The 20,550-nt window shown below is 31.5% G+C and overlaps 1 protein-coding gene across 1 annotated transcript in view; it reads left to right on the top strand.

The window, feature by feature from the left end:
* The first annotated feature begins 12,206 nt into the window (after positions 1 to 12,206).
* Positions 12,207 to 20,550, top strand: part of LOC107436602 (polycystin-1) — a 94,102-nt gene continuing 85,758 nt past the window's right edge. The window contains exon 1 of the mRNA XM_043040586.2: positions 12,207 to 12,424. Within this exon, the coding sequence (XP_042896520.1) occupies positions 12,383 to 12,424 (42 nt within the window). The 5' untranslated portion in view covers positions 12,207 to 12,382. The remainder of the gene's footprint in view (positions 12,425 to 20,550) is intronic.

Here is a 20,550-nt window from a genome sequence, read left to right as displayed (position 1 = left end):
TTTGCAAAATTTACTTAGTAGTTATTTACCGTTTTTTAAATTATTGTGGCGTGTCCGGAGCAGTTGACTTCTCTGAAATTCAAGAATAAGCTGTACTAATATATCTGGAAGGAAAATTTGTCATAGGAAGTCTGACATGTACGACACTTTTTGATAAATTTCTTATAGAGTGGTAGAGAATTAAAAACCTGAGCCTTCGAAAGTTTTGGTAATTTTGCAAACATTTTAAAAGTCTAACCAAGAATAATTAAAATATGGCTTTACATATGAACTTGTAAATCATTTATATTTTGAGGTAAGGAATATAAATAACTGAAAAATAATACATAAACATAACTACCACTAAAATAAATATTTACAAAAATTGTTGAAATTTAGCAGTTCAATACACGATAAAATTATATCGTTCAAATTCATTGAATAATAAATATTTCTCTGTAACATGGAAATTGGAAATGGTGTGCCTGATTCAACGTTTCCTTACATGAAATTCATGCTCCATAGGGGAGAAATTTGATTGTTAAGAGGGGCAATAAAATACGGGGAAAAAATCAGGAGTCTTAGTTATCAGTCTTACTTAATAGCTTTAATTAATGTTAGTCTCTACGTATACTGCAAAGATGCCAACTGCTGTGCTTTTAGCAAATTGGTAGCGAATTAAATAGTAAAACTTGTAGAATAAGGATAATTACTCCTACTATTCTAAAGAGTAATCATCGTGGTGATTCGTATAAAGAGTGGACGTAATTATCCTTGTTCTCCTACTTCTAAATTTTAAATCGTTACCGATTTATTAAAGCTTCTGGAGACAGCGAAATTGTTTGGCATCCCTGAATAATGCGTAAATTTTATCGGCTGATTTTTAACGATACTCCGTATGTCCCAAATTCACCACTGCAAACTTTTACGCATTTTGCCTAAAATTTCATTTTTTTATTTAAAGTGGTAGTAAAATTTACGATTTCTAAATATTTCTTGCATTTATAAACTTAATTTGTAATAATTTGACCACCACTATTTTTTTAAAAATTACACATATAGAATAATATTTGATACCGACGCTGTTATTTACTTAGTCCACTCTTAATCAGTTTTCAAGCTATTTTGATCTACTATCTCACATGTAATAAGCCAGGCACAGAGTATAAACCTGCGTCGACCAAAGCTTCTGCTACTTCTCTAGTATCTCTGGGCACTACATTATGATGAAGGAGTGGAAGAGTCCGCTTCGCGGACAGGTACTCCGTAACAGGAATCAGTCCAAGTCTATCGCTGTTATTTGTACTCCTCATCATCGATTTATTACTACAGATCAACCGGTTAACGCCCAGCGTCATATGTTTAGGACAGTTCCTTTCTTCAAAAACATTCATTGTGGTGGGAAACTTTTTCCAGCATTTTCATTTATCTGGGTGAATTAAAAGATTCTCAGATACCACACTGATTTAGTTATTTCTGATTAGATCTAGAATTATAGGGAACAAGTACTTTTAGATCTATCAAAGACTTTTTGAATGCCCTAACAGTAGAAAAAAACAATTAATTTCGAAAATATATAATACAACTTTTTCCATAAAACCACTTTTTGTACCTTTTCAATATATAAACTCGGGACAAAACGGGTTAATGCAGCTTCGCGGCAGCGCTCCGTGATTTATATGATTTCTACCATTCTTCTATACGCTGTTATTTGCCTATGACGTCACGTGAATTACAGATGAAAGAGTGAGATAAAATCACGGTTATTTGTTTAACCCTTTCACACCGGACGGATCATGTGCTGTCCCAGTCTGGTAAATTTTTGATATTACGGCTGTGACAACATTTGTCCCAGTTACTGAAAAATATCTGGGACAGAAAATAACGCCCACTTCGTACTCCAAACCAATTTTAAGGCCGTCTCATCGTTCTGAGTCCATAAATTTCTCAAGTCTATCGTACCCGATCTAATCAAGCAAGCGACAACTTGCTCCGCACAGTGAATAAATATTTTCGAGTGGTAGTTTATTAATTGTGATTTTTGTTTTAATAAATTCAATTTATTAGGTTTTTAGCCACCACTATTTCTTAATAATCCGAAGTCCCCTTCCTCTGACGAAGGGTCGAAAGAGAATTTACCCTGATAACAAGTTGAGACAGCTCGCATATATTAGTGAGTCTTCTGAAACTGAAAACACTGAAGAGAAGACTGGCAATGAAGTTGTTTCACTCAATCACAATGATTTGTTTGAAAATGAACCTGAGCTCCAGAACCATAATCCACCATCCTTTTCATGGTCCCATCCAACTATCTTTGCACCACGAATGCCACTTCTTACTTGCATCAAGGGACAAACAAATTTCTCCATTGTCAAAGAAGCCACCGAAGTGGATTCTTTCTTCAAGATCTTTCCCAAAAGCTTATTCATTTACATTGCTCAATGTACGAACGAAAGTATAGAAAAAGAAAGAAAGAACATTTGGAAATGCGAGCAAGGAAATCAATAAGCAAAGGTCCTCTTCCTCCAAAACTATATCATCATCATCAACAGCGAGACTTTTCAATGTTGGAAACCATTTCCCAATTGAAGGGAAAACGCGCAGAAGATGTGCATGGTGCGTAAAAATGAATAAAGAGGCACGCTCGAAAATAGTGTGCACCTCTTGCAACGTAGCAATGTGCAAGAACTGTTTCCAGCCTTACCACACCCTCAAGAAACCCAGACTTTAGATACTGTTGTTCCTCCACTATTTTAAATTTTTTGCCTTTCTTATTTTATAACTCTTAATTTCGAAACGTGTTTATAACGGCCCCAGGTGCCCAGATATATATTGATGATGATGATGAAAAGTGTTTCTAAATAAATATGTTAATAAAAATGTTAACTCAAATCTACATGAAAATGTTAATAAAAAATGTTACCTCAACTAATCATCAAAATCTTAAGTAAAATGTCAATAAAAATGAGTTATTCCGGTCGGGACATACCCTGTCCCGGGGATCAGATGCTTTGGGCTTACGGCGGGACATATGCTGTCCCATCAATGAAGCTTGTGAAATAATTGTTGTTGATGGTGGCTGTTATGGGGACGTTTATGCGTCTCCAAGACCTTCAACCTTTTAGGCATAAAAGCTATTTTATTTAATAATCGCTTGGAGTAGAAATAACTGATCCCGGCAATGGGGTGCACTTGGACTGATTTTTCGCCGTATTGAAAGGGCTCCCTAAAATTATATTTCAATTTCCACTTTACTACCACAGGGAAAAATCATCCTCGAAAGGATTAAAAGTTGATAGGTATCCAATTTTGTAGCAACATTTGAATATTTTTGTACTGAATATTTTTTTTAATGGTGGGCACTTGGGATGTATTGTCCCATTGGCCAGGAGTGCCAGAACTGCTACTCTCTTCTCGTTACCCAGTGGCGAAGCAACGGCGGTGGAGCAGCGTCGCCCACGTCACACAACCACCCCGTTTATAGGTCATAATTATACCCGTTTATAAGGCTAATGTATTAGTAGCATAATTTTACTTGTGTCGATCTACGAAACTACAACGGAAGTTATTTATGACTTCAACTGCTTGAAATTTAGCAACTAATTTGTGACGGAGGATGTAGATTTTTTAATTTGAAAATAGAAATAATAATTTTCTATCTTAGATTATTCAGCCAATGATCTTGGATTTGTCTGATATTTCTAGCATTCAATAGCTAGAAGAAATTACAGAAATATAATATGAACAATTAGATAAAGCTTAATTAATATAAATGGAGCAGTGACATTTCCTTATCAGAAATCCAAAATCAAATATTCAAATACATTTAAATGAATACCATTATTATCTAACCCAGTGGTTTCCAACTGGCGGCCCGCCAAGCCTTTTTCTATGGCCCGCGAACTAAAATATATTAGTTGTCATTTTTGCGGACAATTTTAGTAAAACGTCTATATAGGTTTCAAATACTTTTCTTTCGTTATAAAAAAAACCCTAATTTCTTCGTTTCTGTGAAATTTAACAAACCGACGAGGCAAAAAAAAATTATTTCTCAGGTTTTGCATCCAAGAAAATATTTATTCAAATACAAAAATAATCGTGCATGTTGCTTAAAAATCTACTTATGATTTTAATTTGTAATTCAATACGTTTGTTTTGCATAACTTGATAAATACCTGACAGTATATAATATTTAATTTTTCAAACATAAAAGAGTCCTAGATAAAATTTTGATAAAGTTGCTGCCCGCCATTTGACTGGAGTTTTTAATTGCTTCTCCCGGCCTCATGTAAGTTGGAAACCCCTGATCTAACTATTCCCAAGCACCTGGCTCCATTTTTAAGGCTTAATCAGGAAAGGCATATTTAAAGTACACCTTGCTGCTTATACACGCCGATTGTTGTGTCGGCCACCAAGATCGAATCTACAATAAGCAGTGTGAGCGACGCCTTACCCAACTGCGTCACATTTCAATGTGCAAGAGAATTATTGTTACCATTTCTATTTTTATATTTAGCTGAATGCTGATTTAGTACACTAAGTGATTTACTGCTGTAAATCTCATCTATCTGTAACAAATCGGAGAGATTTCTGAGTGAAATTTATTAAATTGGAACCTTTTGCAACAAATATAAGGATATCAGTAAATCCAAACTATAAATAATTACTCTTAATTAAAATAATAGAGAAAAATCTCTCATAAAAATTATTTTGTGCTTGAATTTCAGTTTTTTATCATATGTTTTCAAAATTTAATTACTTTAATTGCTCAATTGAATTCGTAAATTTTATAAGCTTTAATTTCAAGTTTATTTTAGGAATTCAATTGGTCAGTTGAAACACAGTTATTTAGTATTACAGGTATTAAACACAGCAATAAGTTAAAATATATTTTGCTCTCATGTTCCTTTACTGCTAGTTTTCAAATTTTTCTAGAATTTTAATTTTCTCTGCATATAGAATATCTGCCAACTTATACTTTTTCCATGAATGATTTTCCCTAGTGGCAATAAAATAAGATTTCAAAAATCGATTGCAGGCAGAACAAATCTTTGTATGTTTGCCAAATCCTAATCTACACACTACAGTAATATCATCATGTATCCTCTATATTTTTTCATGACTGCTAAATATACTTAATAATTAAAAACTATTTTTCCTCAAGACCACTGTGAGATGTTTAAATTTAGATTTCACTTGAGAATTTATTAAACATTTCGATAATTTTTTTACACCCACATGAGTATATTTTCAATGAACACGATTTTTTTAAAATTTATCGTGTATAGATAATTGTGTGTATTATGATAGATAACAATCAACATTGTGAGTAATTATGATCTACAATAATTATCATGTTTAAAAGTGTTTTTCGTTATTCAAATAAAAAAACTATAATTGTAACTCAATCACCGTGGAGACTTTTTAAATAACGTTTGAATTTTATTAAAATATTATCACAAAAAATGTAAATTGCTTATAGATCTAATTCTCAAATGTAGCATTTAAATATAAAAGTAAAGTTATACGGTTGAAAATCTATGAAAAGATCTGAAATTTTTTCTAATAATCAGTGTGTTCTTTTTAAACAAAAGAAGAATAGACTACAGAAAAATAACTAAATTCTGCCACTTTTATAAATATAGATTTACTACCAATTTTTCCAGACCCTTCATTCCCCCAATTAGTTTAAATAACAGAAAATCAGCATATCGTTTAAACCCAGGTTGAAATATTTAACAAATTAACAATATGATTAGCACATAGTTCAAAAATATTTTTTTAAAATCTCGTAATAAAATAATATTGCAGAAATATATTGTGTTGTGATGATAATAATAATAATTACATTACTAATGTGATACTGTAACAACATTAAAAATGTATGATTGTAATTATAACTTTTGTGACGTTTTACAATGATTTATGTAAACTAGATATTTCCGAGGTTATAATAGTACTATTAAATGTGATTGCCTGATAAAAGCTCAACTTCTTACATAACCTAGGGACGCATGTGTCTTATGAAAGAGATGTGATTTGAAAACAATTTGTCGTTCCAATATTAGAATAAGAACATTTTTTCACATGAAAAACTTCAAAAAGTAGCTTAAGGTGATTAATAAAACCACAAAAATATCTTTGTCCCCAACCACGCGAATCAAAGTAATTTGCTGATGATACAAATTACGTTTATGTACCGTAACTGTTGTCTTGGCGACGTCACCTTTTAATTTTAGGTTGGCATATTTTTTGACCGCTCTTTACGCGTGAGATCTTGGAGATTTTTTTTCCCTGTTTAGGGAAAAATGTTTATGATTTATCTTAAATCTCTTGGAAAAATAGTTACACTTTAAATCCCTTATTATGAACTTGAAGAAAAAAAAACAATAATGTAACAGAAAATAAAAAAAAAACGAAAGTAAAACAATGTTTTTTTTTTGTTCGATACTTATTAAAATTTTAGTAAAGAAAAAGTGTGCTACAGTTTTATAAACGGAATAATGGTCATTTAAAATGAATTTCTTCTTTTGAGACTTAATCGTCAAATGAAATAACGTTAGAACTCATGGAAAATTGTTTGAGGGAACTAACCAGTATTTGCGGTACATGAAGTGAAAAACCACAAAAACCTTCATTGGTTATTCAGGTGGCAAGGAGATCCTTCTCATGATCCGTTTATTGATGATATTTGGATTTTTTTTAAAAATTTCATATCATGTAGTCCACATGAGCGCTGAGCAAAAGCTATATCAACATGATGTAATAATATGCGAATTCGTATCGAAAGCCATCCCTGGGATTCAAACCTGGAGGCGAGCATTCAATTACGTGAGCCACCACTCTCTATCTTCTGAGTAACTCTCTAATTCCTGAGTTATGTTATATTTTATAATCGGTGTTGTACATCCGACCCGACTCTAAGTTTACGACTATCAAGGATCAACTGCGTAGCCTTGCCCTTTTGATCCAATCTAGAAAAAAGAGAACTCCTAGATCAAGCACTGGGACAGCCTACATGAGAGAATTTTTAAAGAAATTAAAAAGCATTTGTGATACTTGGAGGGAAAAAACATGAATTTCTCCCACGCTTTACCTGACGGCAAGGGGAGTCTAGCCAATACCTCCTACATCAAGAAGCCTCCACACGGTCTTTTATAAGTAGTCCGCGCAGACTGTTTCAAAAGTGAGCCAGTTGTGCGCATGAACCCAAAACCTTTTATAAAAGTAATTTAGAGAAATTCATCTTATGTATTTGAGAATTGAATCTGTAGTGGTTGACAAGTGAATAAGGCAAATCAATAATATTCATAAATAAAATAAATTTTTAGTCATATATTTGCTACCACTTTCTTCTTTTAACTATATTCTGTATTAAATGACTCGTTCGGTAAATGGATAACCTTCACAGTGGTCTGATCGGACTACCTATAAGAAACCGTGTGGAGGTTTTCAGTTACAGGAGGATGTTTTAGGTCAGCACTGTGATCGGTGCGAGTCAGAAACAGAATTCGTACCTACCAGTCACCGCTTAGATTCAAACCTTGTCAAATCATAGGGAGCCGAGGACTCTGTCTCCTGAGCAACCGTGGTTCTAAACTCCGCGTCATTTAATTTCATGTTATCACCGTCGTTGAGCAGCCGACCCAAATTTAGGTTAACGAATGTTCAACTCCGTAGCTTTTTAATTTTGATCCAAATGAGGATTTGCCGTCGTCGAGAACTTTTTGATGAAGCTAACTGCATTTCATTACATACAGAGGAAAAATCACTAAAACCTCCCACTGTTAGCCTGATGGCAAGGGGACTCTAGCCCATGATCCATTTACCACTGAGGATATTTTGCGCCATCGTGGTTGATGCGAGCCGGGTGCTGAATTCGTAACGACCAACGCTGGGATTTGAAACCGGGATAATCCTTTGCGAAGCGAGGGCTGTATCCTCTGAACCACCACTGCTCCAACCTCCGAATCAGTAAATAATGTGCTATTTTTATTACTGCTGCACGTTTTCATAACTTCTAACCATGACAACTTCAGGCAGTGGTCTCCTTTTTCTAATTACAGAAATGACTCAAAATATCAATATGATGAGAAGTTCAAATTTATTTTTTGATGTTAAGTTACTTCAACGCTGCATCGTAGATGAATCCCATCACCCAGAATCGGCGAAAGCGGAGGGAAAAGTAGGGGCTGGGTTATTACAGGGTTCCCGCTGGCCTTGTAAATTTTAAAATGTGTTTATGAACATTAAACAAATATCGATAATTTAATTTCTCTTTAACCACCACTAAAAATTTATTTCTAAAGAAAATATATATGCATAAAAATTCCCTAACAACACTGTCCCTTTATTATGTATCAACTTGCGATTTATTTTTATGTATGACTCAGACTTGATTTTATCAATTATTGTTCATTCTGAGATATAACTTAATGTTAACGCAGTACCTCCCTTCCCTTCCACCACATATTGTTCAATTTAGATGAAAGAGCAGATATCCATACATGGATAGGTACTCTGAAAAACTTGATTAGCTAGTTAGTTAGTTAACAACCCTATGCTTTTTCAATATAGCTTCTGAATCATCCATCCTTTCAAAATAAAATCAGATCATCATAGTGCACAACTCATCAATCACTGTAAAAATCATCAATCTTCTCAATTCATCCTGCACTTCATCAATTGTGTGTCATCCTGCAGTGCATCCTGATCAACCGAGAATAAAAATCAAAAATACAAACTCTGAACTCAATAGAACTTTAAAAACCTAAATTAATAATCTTGAAATGTACTGTATTTATTAATAGAAATATTTTCCAATAGAATTAATCACTATGTCAAAGAAAATCACAACCATAATTTCAAACAATGCATGTAATTTCTTTTTTAATTGAATTTTTATGTTATTTTTCTTTTTATTTTCTTGATACCATAATGTTGCAAATTTCAAAATGTTTTCATACAATGTTCTACTTCATGATGTATGGGTTAGAGGCCGCTGCGCAGCCTAGGTACCCAATTTATTTTTAAATAAAGAAAGAAAGATAATCACCCTATGATTAAGCAGCATATTAAAATAGGAAATGTCTTCTAGTATTAACCTCTTCGAGACGGGCAAGTCATATATGCATGCTCAGGTTGGCGACAATCAGGGTAAAAAAAATAAAACTGCTTGCCAAGCTATTTTTATAGTCGGTTATTTGTGGGTGGGGTAATAATAGTGTACTTTATTAATTTCTCTACTGCTTAATTCAAATTAAAAATTATATAGTTACGCTTTTTAACAGACATGGATTGGATGTGTTAGAGTTTTAAGTGAAAGCAAGAATGAGACTGTCAAATTAACCATTCCCTTACTTTAAGGTACCACTTTTTATTTTTTACCATCCTGATTCTTTTTCATACGACTGCATTTATGACTCGCCTGTCCCGAAAAGGTTAACCTAAATTTACTACCATTACTAAAATTTTTCAAGAACCGCTGGATTCGATGAGCTATTTATATGCATTTTAATTCTTAATTCCAGTGGTGCGCCATCACGAATGATTGATAAAGGGTGATGTTCTATATACTGACCGTTTTCTACAGCTGTTTGAGACTCCCAGTTCCACCATTATGACCAAAAGACTGCAAATTTATCTGCCACTAGGATTTCAATATTACTATCAACAAGATGGTTGGGAAGAGAGCCGTAAAAGGCTTCCAGGCACCCAGATAAAAATATATGATGACGACCAGATAGATCTTTAACCCTTTCGCGCCGACTGTCACAAATACGTGCCAGCATAAAACCGTATCGACCAGGGTAAAAAGATAAAACTGGTAATCAAAGTATTTCTTTAGCACTTTATTTGTGGGCGGAGTTATAATTGTTTGATTTATTTAATTCACCATTACTTTGTTCAAAATAAAACTATTTAGTTATACTTTGAATTAACATTGATTATATATGTGATTAAACTAACAATAATTAAAGTAAAAGCAAAGTAAGTCTGTCAAATTAGCAACGACTACATTTAAGGTACCGTTTTTTATTTAATTACAACTTGATTCTGATTTTGTACGAATGCATTTCTGAATCCCCCGTCCCCAAGGAGTTAAACATTAAACTGATGTCTGAAACGTTGTTACTAATGTTAACCAAAATTTACTACCACTTCTTAAAACTCCGTAAGAGACCAGTAAGAAATTTGTGACCAACATAATATTAGGTCTACCAGAAAATTCTGTAAGCGAAAGAAGATGTGACACATCTCATTAAACAAGAATGCAAAGGATGACTTTGTAAAAAATGGTGGATTACTTTAAGAAAAAAAAGCGGTAGGTTATTTACCCTAATGTATATATCAAAAGTACCGTTTAGTGCTGTCGGATACTTTTAAGACAAGTTTGAATAAGTAAGCACATGCTCCTTTGCGCTTATATGCAGTGTATCTTTCAGCTAGAACCATTATTATTGAGTTAGAGGATAAATACCTTTACCACTTTCTTTTCGAAAAGAAAAGAGATTCTTGTACTTTCACGAACTAAACTTTACAATAAACCTGATATTAATGTTATTCATTTAATTGTATAATAATATGACTATTTTAAAAATATTATTGCGCTGGTAAAAATGAAGTGGTAGTTAACAGAAATTTTATCATCTCATGCAATCGCTTATTTGTTCCCCTATTCCTTAAAATATTCTTTTCGAAAGACATTTTTGCCATGTCCGTTATTTTTAGTTTTGATTCAAAACTTGCAACATGGGTATAAGTAAAAATATTATAACTAGGTGTATTACGAAACGTGAAAATATTTAACGGATATGGATGATAATTTCATACTGTAATGGAATGTTAATTTAATGGTAATTTTATACTGATATTCAGTCAAGCCCCGCTATAATGAACCTTCAAGGGACCGAAATTTTTGTTCACTATAACTGGGATTCACTACATCCGGTCCGCAAGTAATTTTTACTAATGGTTTCAAACTCCCCCCTTTTATTACGCATAATTTAAATAAATGACCAATAAAATGAAATACAAAAATGACTAAAAAAAATAAGGAGTAACAAAAAATATGTTAACTCTTATTTTTTATTGCGTGCGTACAAGTTACGTGCGTTATTTTTTATTACGTGATTATATGTTACGTTTTATTTTTTATTACGTGCGCACGCATTTTTTATTACGTGAGTTTTATTTTTATTACGTTTGTACGTCGTGCGTACAGAAAAAAAAAGTAATCTTTAGCTGATGAGCAATCCTCAACACTTCCCAACTCTGCGATAATTTTTCCAGAATTTATGTAATTGCGCTTTTTAATCCTACCTTACCAGTCATTCGAGCTCATATAAGTAGTCTCACCAAATCCTTAGCAAATTCATCGACTTAAACTTGAAACATTTCTCAAATACAGGAAGATTGCGGTTTCTTTGAATGCTGAACCAATTCAATGATGCTATTCAATACTGAAGCTAACACGAGCTGCTTATTGCTACATTCCATGCTATAGATGGTTTTAAAAATCGGTATATGTAATTATTTTGACGTAGAAATTTCAAAATTGTTACAAAAAAATGAAGAAAATAAATCAGTCGAAGACAGAAAAGAGTTCAAAACATCCAACTTCCTCTCATTTTTTAGTTCCCTATATCCTCAAAAAATGACATTACATATACGTGCGTTGCAAGGCATAGGAGCAAACATTTCGTTCACTATATCCGAGAGTTCACTATAAATCGTGTTCACTATAGCGGGGTTTGACTGTATTAATTTAATGGTAATTTTATATGAAGCTGACAACATGTTGATACAATGACAAGTAATTAAATTTTAACTTAACAATTGGAAGATAATTCTTTCTTTTTAATTCAGGCACTGCTAATTTAAAAATTACTTTATTATAAACATTTTTTCTTATTTTCTTGTGGAACTGATTCATTTATTCACTAAATGCTAACTTAATTATTTTAAAATGAGTATTTGCTTGTAAATATTAGGTTATAAGGTTTTTCGTAATTGTAGATCCAATTCATTTATACACCAAACGTCAGCTTCAATATTTTAATGTGTTCATAAATATTAGGTTTTAAGATTTTTCGTATTTCATTAATACACTTATATATGATATTAAAAAAATATTTAGCTAAGAACTAAGTAGCATTGGTATTCTCAACAATAATAGAGAAAAATCCCCAGAGAAGGGGAATTTCCAAATCGTTTTCCCCCTTTTCATTAAAGCAAAAGGTATTACGCAATCCTGTCATCAACGAAGCATTAATTTCAAAACAAAGGTCCAGTGGACTAAATGGTCAGTTCTCTACGATAAAGCCTACAGAACGCACGTCAAAAGCTTAATATGTGATATTGTACGATTCCACAGTAATTCTTCTAGAGTGGTTTCCAAGTCATGCTGACATTATTTAATTTTAATTTAATAGCTTTTGTATCGGTAAGTTTTAAATTAGTTATAGATTTTTTCTATTAATTTAGTTTTTCTATTATTTAAAGTTGTGTTTTTACAAGTGTATATATTTGCTACTAACTTACTCGAATTTTCAGGGAGTCTTAATTTTTATCCTTGTAGTAATAGTGATTTTCTAATTTATTATTTCCATACATTTAAACCAAAAAATAACTAAATATAATTAGTTGGAAAAAAAATTAATCATACGTAAAAGCTTTTAATGCTTTATTAATCTGTTATTATAATTTTTTTGCAATGCCTAAAATAGTACACCGAGAAAAATGTTAAAACTACTTATTCACTATTTTAGAAAACATCAGTTTTGTAAAAGCAACATTCGTCCTATCCAAATATAGTCTAACCCAGCTATAATGAACCATATAGTGAACACTCCGTAATGATGAACATTTTTAGTGGTCTTGTCCGAACTGCTATTCAACTAATGTTGTTTCATACGCTAATAATGAACAGCTGATAGTTCGTTTATAATGGACTCGAATTTCTTTTCTTGAAGTTATTTAAATAAATGATACAAAATATTTTGCTTATGTGATTAGTTCAAAATTATATAATTATGACTTTCAATTAAAAATGAAGTGCACATTATAAAGGAAAGTTTAAGATGAGTCATTTCAATTAAATGAATAATGCTAGTGGTCCTAAAAAACAGACGTATCAGAGAACGAATTGGTCATTCCAACGATTGGAATTGCAACTTTTTTCGAAAATAATGAAAAACATAAAGGAAGAACATAAAAGACATTTATAAAAAACTCCAAAAATTACGAAATTAACCCCTTGGGGACGGGTGATTCAGAAAAGCATTCGTACAAAATCAGAATCAAGTTGCAATTAAAGAAAAAACGGTAACTTAAATTTAGTCGTTACTAATTTGACAGACTTACTTTGCTTTTATTTTAATTATTGTTAGTTTAATCATATATATAATCAATGTTAATTCAAAGTATAACTAAATAGTTTTATTTTGAACAAAGTAATGGTGAATTAAATAAATCAAAAAATTATAACTCCGCCCACAAATAAACTGCTAAAGAAATACTTTGATTACCAGTTTTATCTTNTGAACTGTCAGAGATACCAACTGCTCCGAACACGCCTAAGTAATTAAAAAAAACGGTAAATAACTTCAAAGTAAATTTAGCAAATATTTGACTATTTTTGCTCGCAATTTAAAAGGTTTAGCATTACGTAGGTATTATTAAGTGGTGAATTATATAAGCCTACGAATTATTTCGAAATAGTGGTGGATAAAAATCTACTAAATTGAATTTATTAAACCAAGAATCACAATTGATAAACTACTACTTTAAAATATATATTTGCTGTCCGGAGCAAGCTGGCATCTCTGAACTATCGCTTATAGTGGACTTATTGCTGGAGTCGCAAATGGTTCACTATATAGGATTTGATTGTATATTCGTTCCATAAATATGGATGCTTGAGTTACTATACGATGCCAACTTTTAAGCTCTTCAAAGAAGCTTTTATCTACTGGTAGAAGAATGATATGAGAATCTACAATATATCGTAAACTGACGTTTCCTTAACCCGTTTTGTCCCAAAATTATATATTGTAATTATACAAAAAGTGGTTTTATGGAAAAAGTGCTATAATATAATATTGAAATTAATTGGTTTTTCTACTGTTCGGACATTCAAAAAGTCTTTGATAGATCAGAAAGTACTTGCTCCTTATAATTCTAGATCTAATCAGAAATAACTAAATCATTGTGGTATCTGAGAATCTTTCAATTCACCCAAATGAATGAAAATGCTGAAAAAAGTTTCCCACCACAATGAATGTCTTTGAAAAAAGGAACTGTCCTAAATATATGACACTGGGCGTTAACTGGTTAATATTTAGCTCACTTATCAAAATACGCAACGAAAAGTGGTAGATCTTCGATATGTATGTTTAAATTATTTGAATGCAACGATAGTCAAAATCATTTTTAAATCAAATTTATTAACCCTTTCGGGACGGGCGAGTCATAAATACATTCGTATGAATTCAGAAACAGAATGGAAAAAAATAAAAAGCGGTAGCTTAAGTTTGGGCATGGCTAATTTGAGATACCTTATTTTTGCTTTCACTTTAAATCTAATGCATCCAATCCATGTTTGTTAAAAGAGTAACTATATAGTTTTTTATTTGAACTAAGTCTTGGTGATATTAATAAAGAAAACTATTAATACCCCGCCCACGAACAAACTGCAATAAAAGTTGTTAGACTACCAGTTTTATCTTTTTAACCGTGATTGTCGGCACCCTGAAAATGCATATATGACTCGCCCGTCTCGAAGAATTTAAAACAATAATAGAGCTTGAATTCATAAAAGTACTGCCAGATAAATTTTAAAAATAAAATCTTCCGGAAAATCCGGAAAAATTAACAGGTATGCGAATGTATCTGCTCTTTCAAATAAATGTTAAAACGGGTTATAATTTTTGATACCACCTTTACTTTTTCGTAAATATGAATATGATGCTTCGAAATATCTTCAAGTAAAGTGCTTGAAGTTATTTTAAACAATTAAAATCAGTTTTTTAATGTTTTAAAAAGTGGAATAATGAATCGAGTTATAATTTGTTAATATTTGAATTGTTTGTTATCACAATGTCTTTTATTAATGATCAATTATCTATTTTGTATTTTTGGAAAAAAGAGAGCGCAATTTCGCGTAACAAGTGGCTGCAATGAGTAATTTTTTTTTTTTACTGTAACCGGATATCAATCGTTTTAGCTTCTTAATTCACTTAATTTGAAAATTATAACAGCAACTTCACTTAACAAGTGGCTGCAATGGGTTAAATATTTTCTTTTTTTACTGTTACTTAACACTAGGTTTACGGGAAGCGGCATTTTGACGCATTTCGAATTCTATAAGGAAAATTACAAAATCCGCTCGCATTTTTATTTTATCTCTTGTGATGACTTTTAATCATTGATCGAGGTAAATATATATTAATGTCTATTTTCTTCAAAAGCGTTGAAATATTGAAATTCTCTTTGTGGTATATCTATCTCTACGGATATGGGTCAATTTGACGCGATCGTAGTTTAGACAAAATTTTGAGTAAACATGCAAACATCACATCAATAACAATAGGAATGTACCTACAATACTTCAATCCATTATCCGATATCGCTAACTACCACTTTAAAATATATATTTGCTGTCCAGAGCAAGTTGGCATCTTTGTGAGTGCTGTCATATGTATTCGTTCATGCGTCAAATTGACGCGTGTTCGTAGAGATAGATATATATGACACGTCCGTAATCCTAGTGTTAATATCAATTGTTTCAGTTTCTTTACTCACTTAATTATTGAAAATTATCGTATATTTTTTTAATAATATGTATGTGTGGATAGTTACAAAATAACAGCAAATAAATACTATTCTAGTTTTATAAATAAGTTAATTGAGCTAACTCTTTCAGTAAATATATCGAAGTTTTCAATCATTAGATTAATAGTTTTTAAATTTTTATTTTTCCGCACTCTGTTCAGAAAAAGTTTAGGATACAAAATGGGGCATTTTTTTAAATACCGAGTGGAATTCTGTACCCTCAAAATAGAAGATTTCTTCAATCTAGAAAATATGATCCTCATATACTCGACATATAACGACTTCATTTGCTTCAAAAAAGTTCTAAACGTGGCAACATTCGACATGTTTTGAACACTCGAAGAATAGCTTTAAATTTAATTACGGTAATTTATTAATTAAGATTAAAAGAACACTATAGATATGCCCGTCATATAGAATTCGACAAATCATCTATGGCCGCACATTGCTTGAATCTTAGACATAAATTTAATTTCGATTATGCCAAAATTCGTCCCTCCCCTGCAACATCAACTCATGTTAATACCTTGAAATCCTAGTTCAGTCATATGTAATATGGGATCCGAAACCAATGTTATGCGCGTGGAAATGCTTTCCACCCTAATTTGCTTCTCTTGCTCACTGCGGTTGATCTTGTTTCGTTTTCTAACCATTATTTTTCGTTTCGTTACCGTTAGCTACTTTGCGTATTCTGTTTCACTCTTATGCTTTTCTTTCGTTTTCTTTTCACCGATTCAAAGCTATTTTGCATTCAATTATAAAAATTGTTTATCCAAAGATGTTATTTATATAAGTTTAACTTGCGCAAAAAAAATTTTTTTTATAACCATTCATTACTTTTATTTATTTTATAAAACAAAAGTTGGGTAAACTCTTCGAAAGGTAATACAAATTTTTACTCTAATTTTATCTTCGTAATTTTAAATGACAAAATCCAAGATTCCGTAGATTTGCTCTTGAGAAATAAAAATTTAAAAATATGACATGTTTGAGATGCAAGCAAAAAGTGAAATAAACATTAATATACATAGTATTAAATAACTCGTTCGGTAGGTGGACTACCTATAAAAAACCGTGTGGACGCCTACTGAAAGCCTCCACACGGTTTTTATAGGTAGTCCGATCAGACCATTGTGAAGGATACCCTCTTTCTACACGAGTCACTTAATACAAAATCTAGTTAAAATGAGAAAGTGGTAGCAAATATATGACTAAAAATTTATTTTATTTATGAATATTATTGGTTTGCTTTATTCACTTGTCAACCACTACAGTTTCAATTCACAAATATATAATATAAATTTCTGTCATTTACTTTTATAAAAGGTTTTGGGTTCACGCGCACAACTGGTTCACTTTTTAAACAGTCTGCGCGGACTACTTATAAAAGACCGTGTGGAGGCTTCTTGATATAGGAGGTGATGCCTGAGGTCGCTTTGTCTTTAACTTGAGTCCCATTCATCTTTAACTTTGAACTTTATGGTGCTTCGATGAAGTGGTATAATGCAAACGAAGTACGAGATTACTGCAATAAAGTTGAGCATTTGAGCCTCGATGGCTCAGGGGATAAAGCATTCGCCTTCCAATGAGATGAACTGGGTTCGAATCCCAGTAAAATTTCCTCAGTGGTAGGCAAACATAAGGTACATTTTATAAACACCTTTTATAAACATAACTTTTTAACCAAGTACCTTTTATAAACATAAGGACATTTGATATGAGTCCCCTTGCAGTGAGGCTAACCGTGGGAGGTTCTCTGGGTCTTCCTCTCCAAGTATGCTGGTTAGATCCAAAAAGTCCTCCGCGAAGGCAAATTTCTCCTAATATTTCATCCAGGAGTTCCCTTGTCTTCTAGATTGTGTTCAAAATTGCAAGGCTACGTGGTTGAGCATTGGTAGTCGTATACCCAAAAATTGGGTCGGCTTTTCAACGACGGTAATAAAAATAATAAAAAATTAATAAAGTTAAACATTTGAATGACATTTTGAATTTTTGATATGAAATGGTGGAGAAATTATTTAAAATGAAAAATACTGAGGAAAAAATAACTTAAACAAGTAAACAATAACTTAAATTAAGAAATAACCTACAAGGCGGAGCAAGTTGACATCTCTGTGGAACATGCGAAATAAATGCGTACAAACGCTTTTTATTATTGAATTGAATTGTTCAAATAACCTAAATAATAAAATATTACTTCCTGAAAGTAATTTTGTTATTAGTTATAATTTTAATGTCCCTGCTACTTTGCGCTAAAAAATAATGCACAACCAAAAATAAAACTGCATAGTACAAATATAAATCACAATATAACATGCATTATTATTTCATTTTGGTGAACACTAATAACTTTAACCAAAACAATTAAATTGCTAGATTTTTTAAAATCGTAAACGAGAGAGAAAAAAAAGTTTTGGGTGTTAATGGGTTTACAGGATCAGGAAAAATTTAATAAGTCATAGCAAATATTTCTTAAGGTGACTGGATATTTTAGAATCCTTATTTTTTATTTTATTTAAAGAATTAAATGAATCATTGATTAAATTGATCAATATTTTAATTCATTTCCTTTAATTTACAAATATATCTTTGTAAGATAAGACTTGGCCAACCGGGCTGTATGATTGCCAAGGAGCTGACCTCATGTCAGAAATGTCCAGTGTTCGAATCCCGATCAGAGGCATGGATGTTCTTTCCTTCTTATAAATCGAATATACTATCAAGAAACATACATCAAAAAACTACCACTCTAAAATATTTATCCGCTATCCGGATCAGTTTGACATCGCTGCTCTAAGAGTTTACCAAGGAGATAGTTCGAAAATCATGACCTATTTTATAAATTTCACTCTTAATAACATCAAATTCACTTTTATATTAATTCAGTTTTAATTTTTAATTGTTCACTAATTCATAAATTGCAATTGTTTTAGTGGCAGAAAAATTGCTTCAAATAGTTTCGTCTGTGCAAAACTTTTTTCCCCTATCAAATGCATAGTTTATTTTAACTTTGATTGGGCGGGAGTGAACATGATGTTAAACATTCTTTGAAAAATATTTTTAATTTAACTTATACGGTAAACATTACTAGACTTAACTTAAACGACGCAAACATAGCTGCTGCAGACCAGCGAACTAAACAACCTAACATCAATAACAACTATAATAACGTAAATAACAACTGCCTAACATAAATAATAGTGATAGACTTAATGATAAAACAATGAAAAAGTTTCATTGACATTACATATTTCGAAATTTTCTTAGCATATTTGCCCCTGCAAATTAACACTTTTTTTAAAAAAAATCGGAGTAGTTTAGAGTTCCGTAGATAAAAGAAATTGGGAACCGCTACCTTTAAGATGCCGAATAAGCTCCCATTTTGGGAGCTTATTCGTTCTAAAAAGATGAAGACTAGTATCTCAATTAGGTTCACCATAATAAATTAATATATATTTATTGCAGTCTGAAATATTATGAATACGATTTGTTTAAATCTGATTAAATTATAGTTTTTTCTGTCACTGAAATTTAATTTAATTTGTTTTTTAACTTTAATATAATTATTAACTTTATATAAATTATTTTTGCTTAATATAAAACTTTTGATAATAATTTGATCGTGGTTTTAAGCCATAAGAATTTTTTTTTAAAAAAAATTCCTATTATTTTTAATTTTAATATTGCCTTTTCACTCTACAGGAAAAAATTTTTTAATTTAAGATTGCAAAAGTTGGATAAAAGTGGTGTTTATTTAGGGTTAAAAACTCGTAAAAATCTAGCAATGGTGCAAGCAGTATTTTAACCAAATAAATTGATCACAGTTTTTGCATTAGTCTGATAAATGGTGATAATTTTAATCGATTATAAGCAATCGATGACATTTGAAAAGATAAAGAGAAACAGAAAACTTGTTGTTACCACCTTTTATTAAATTTTTTAGTTTATATATAACAGCTAATCTACTCACAGTATAAAGATTTAACCAACACCTCAGCGCATTTAATCAATGCTAGCTTCAACTGGCATGAGTTTAGCAAAAGTGATGCTTCTATATTTAATCTCGGTAAACAATTATTCTATTAGCAAGCTAATGTTTTGGTAGGTTTTAAGTAGAGAGCGAACGACACAATTTCAAACATCATGCAGACCTGCCAGCTTTTAATCCCTTCCATTATCATTTTTCCCAGTGGTATTAAAATAGAATTAAAACTTCAATTTTATGCAAACAAATACGTTGTATTTGAAAAAAATTAAGTTGACAACCATGATAGTAACGCATATTAATATGTAAGCTTAATTTTTGTAAAAATAGTGGTGATCAAAATCATTTAAAAATTAAATTTATAAAAGAAAAAATAGTATATATTTACTACTACTTTAAATATGAAAATAAAATCTCCCGCGAAATCCGGGAGAGTTGGCAGGTATGCATCATGTTTCAAGTTTTCAGTAATGATGTTCCAACTTTGCATTAACCAAAATGAGCGTAGGATGTTAAAAGCTCCTTTCCTATTTAAGTACCAATATAATAAAAAAAGTTTTCTTTTAAAAGAATTGCAATCTTATTGAATGATTTATAAAATTACTGATGTTAAAGCTAGAAAAAAGTTATTAACGTCCTCTCCTCATTTTTGTATGGGTTAAAAAAAAAAGAACACTTTTTCTAAAAGCTTCAAGCATGATCTTTCGAATGGTGCCGACAGTTTTGAAATGAAAAATCTTCCAAAACATTTG

This window comes from Parasteatoda tepidariorum, chromosome 9 (assembly GCF_043381705.1).
Source record: "Parasteatoda tepidariorum isolate YZ-2023 chromosome 9, CAS_Ptep_4.0, whole genome shotgun sequence".
Taxonomy (NCBI): domain Eukaryota; kingdom Metazoa; phylum Arthropoda; class Arachnida; order Araneae; family Theridiidae; genus Parasteatoda; species Parasteatoda tepidariorum.
Note: the sequence above shows the minus strand (reverse complement) of the source record. Positions and strands in the feature narration are given on the sequence as shown.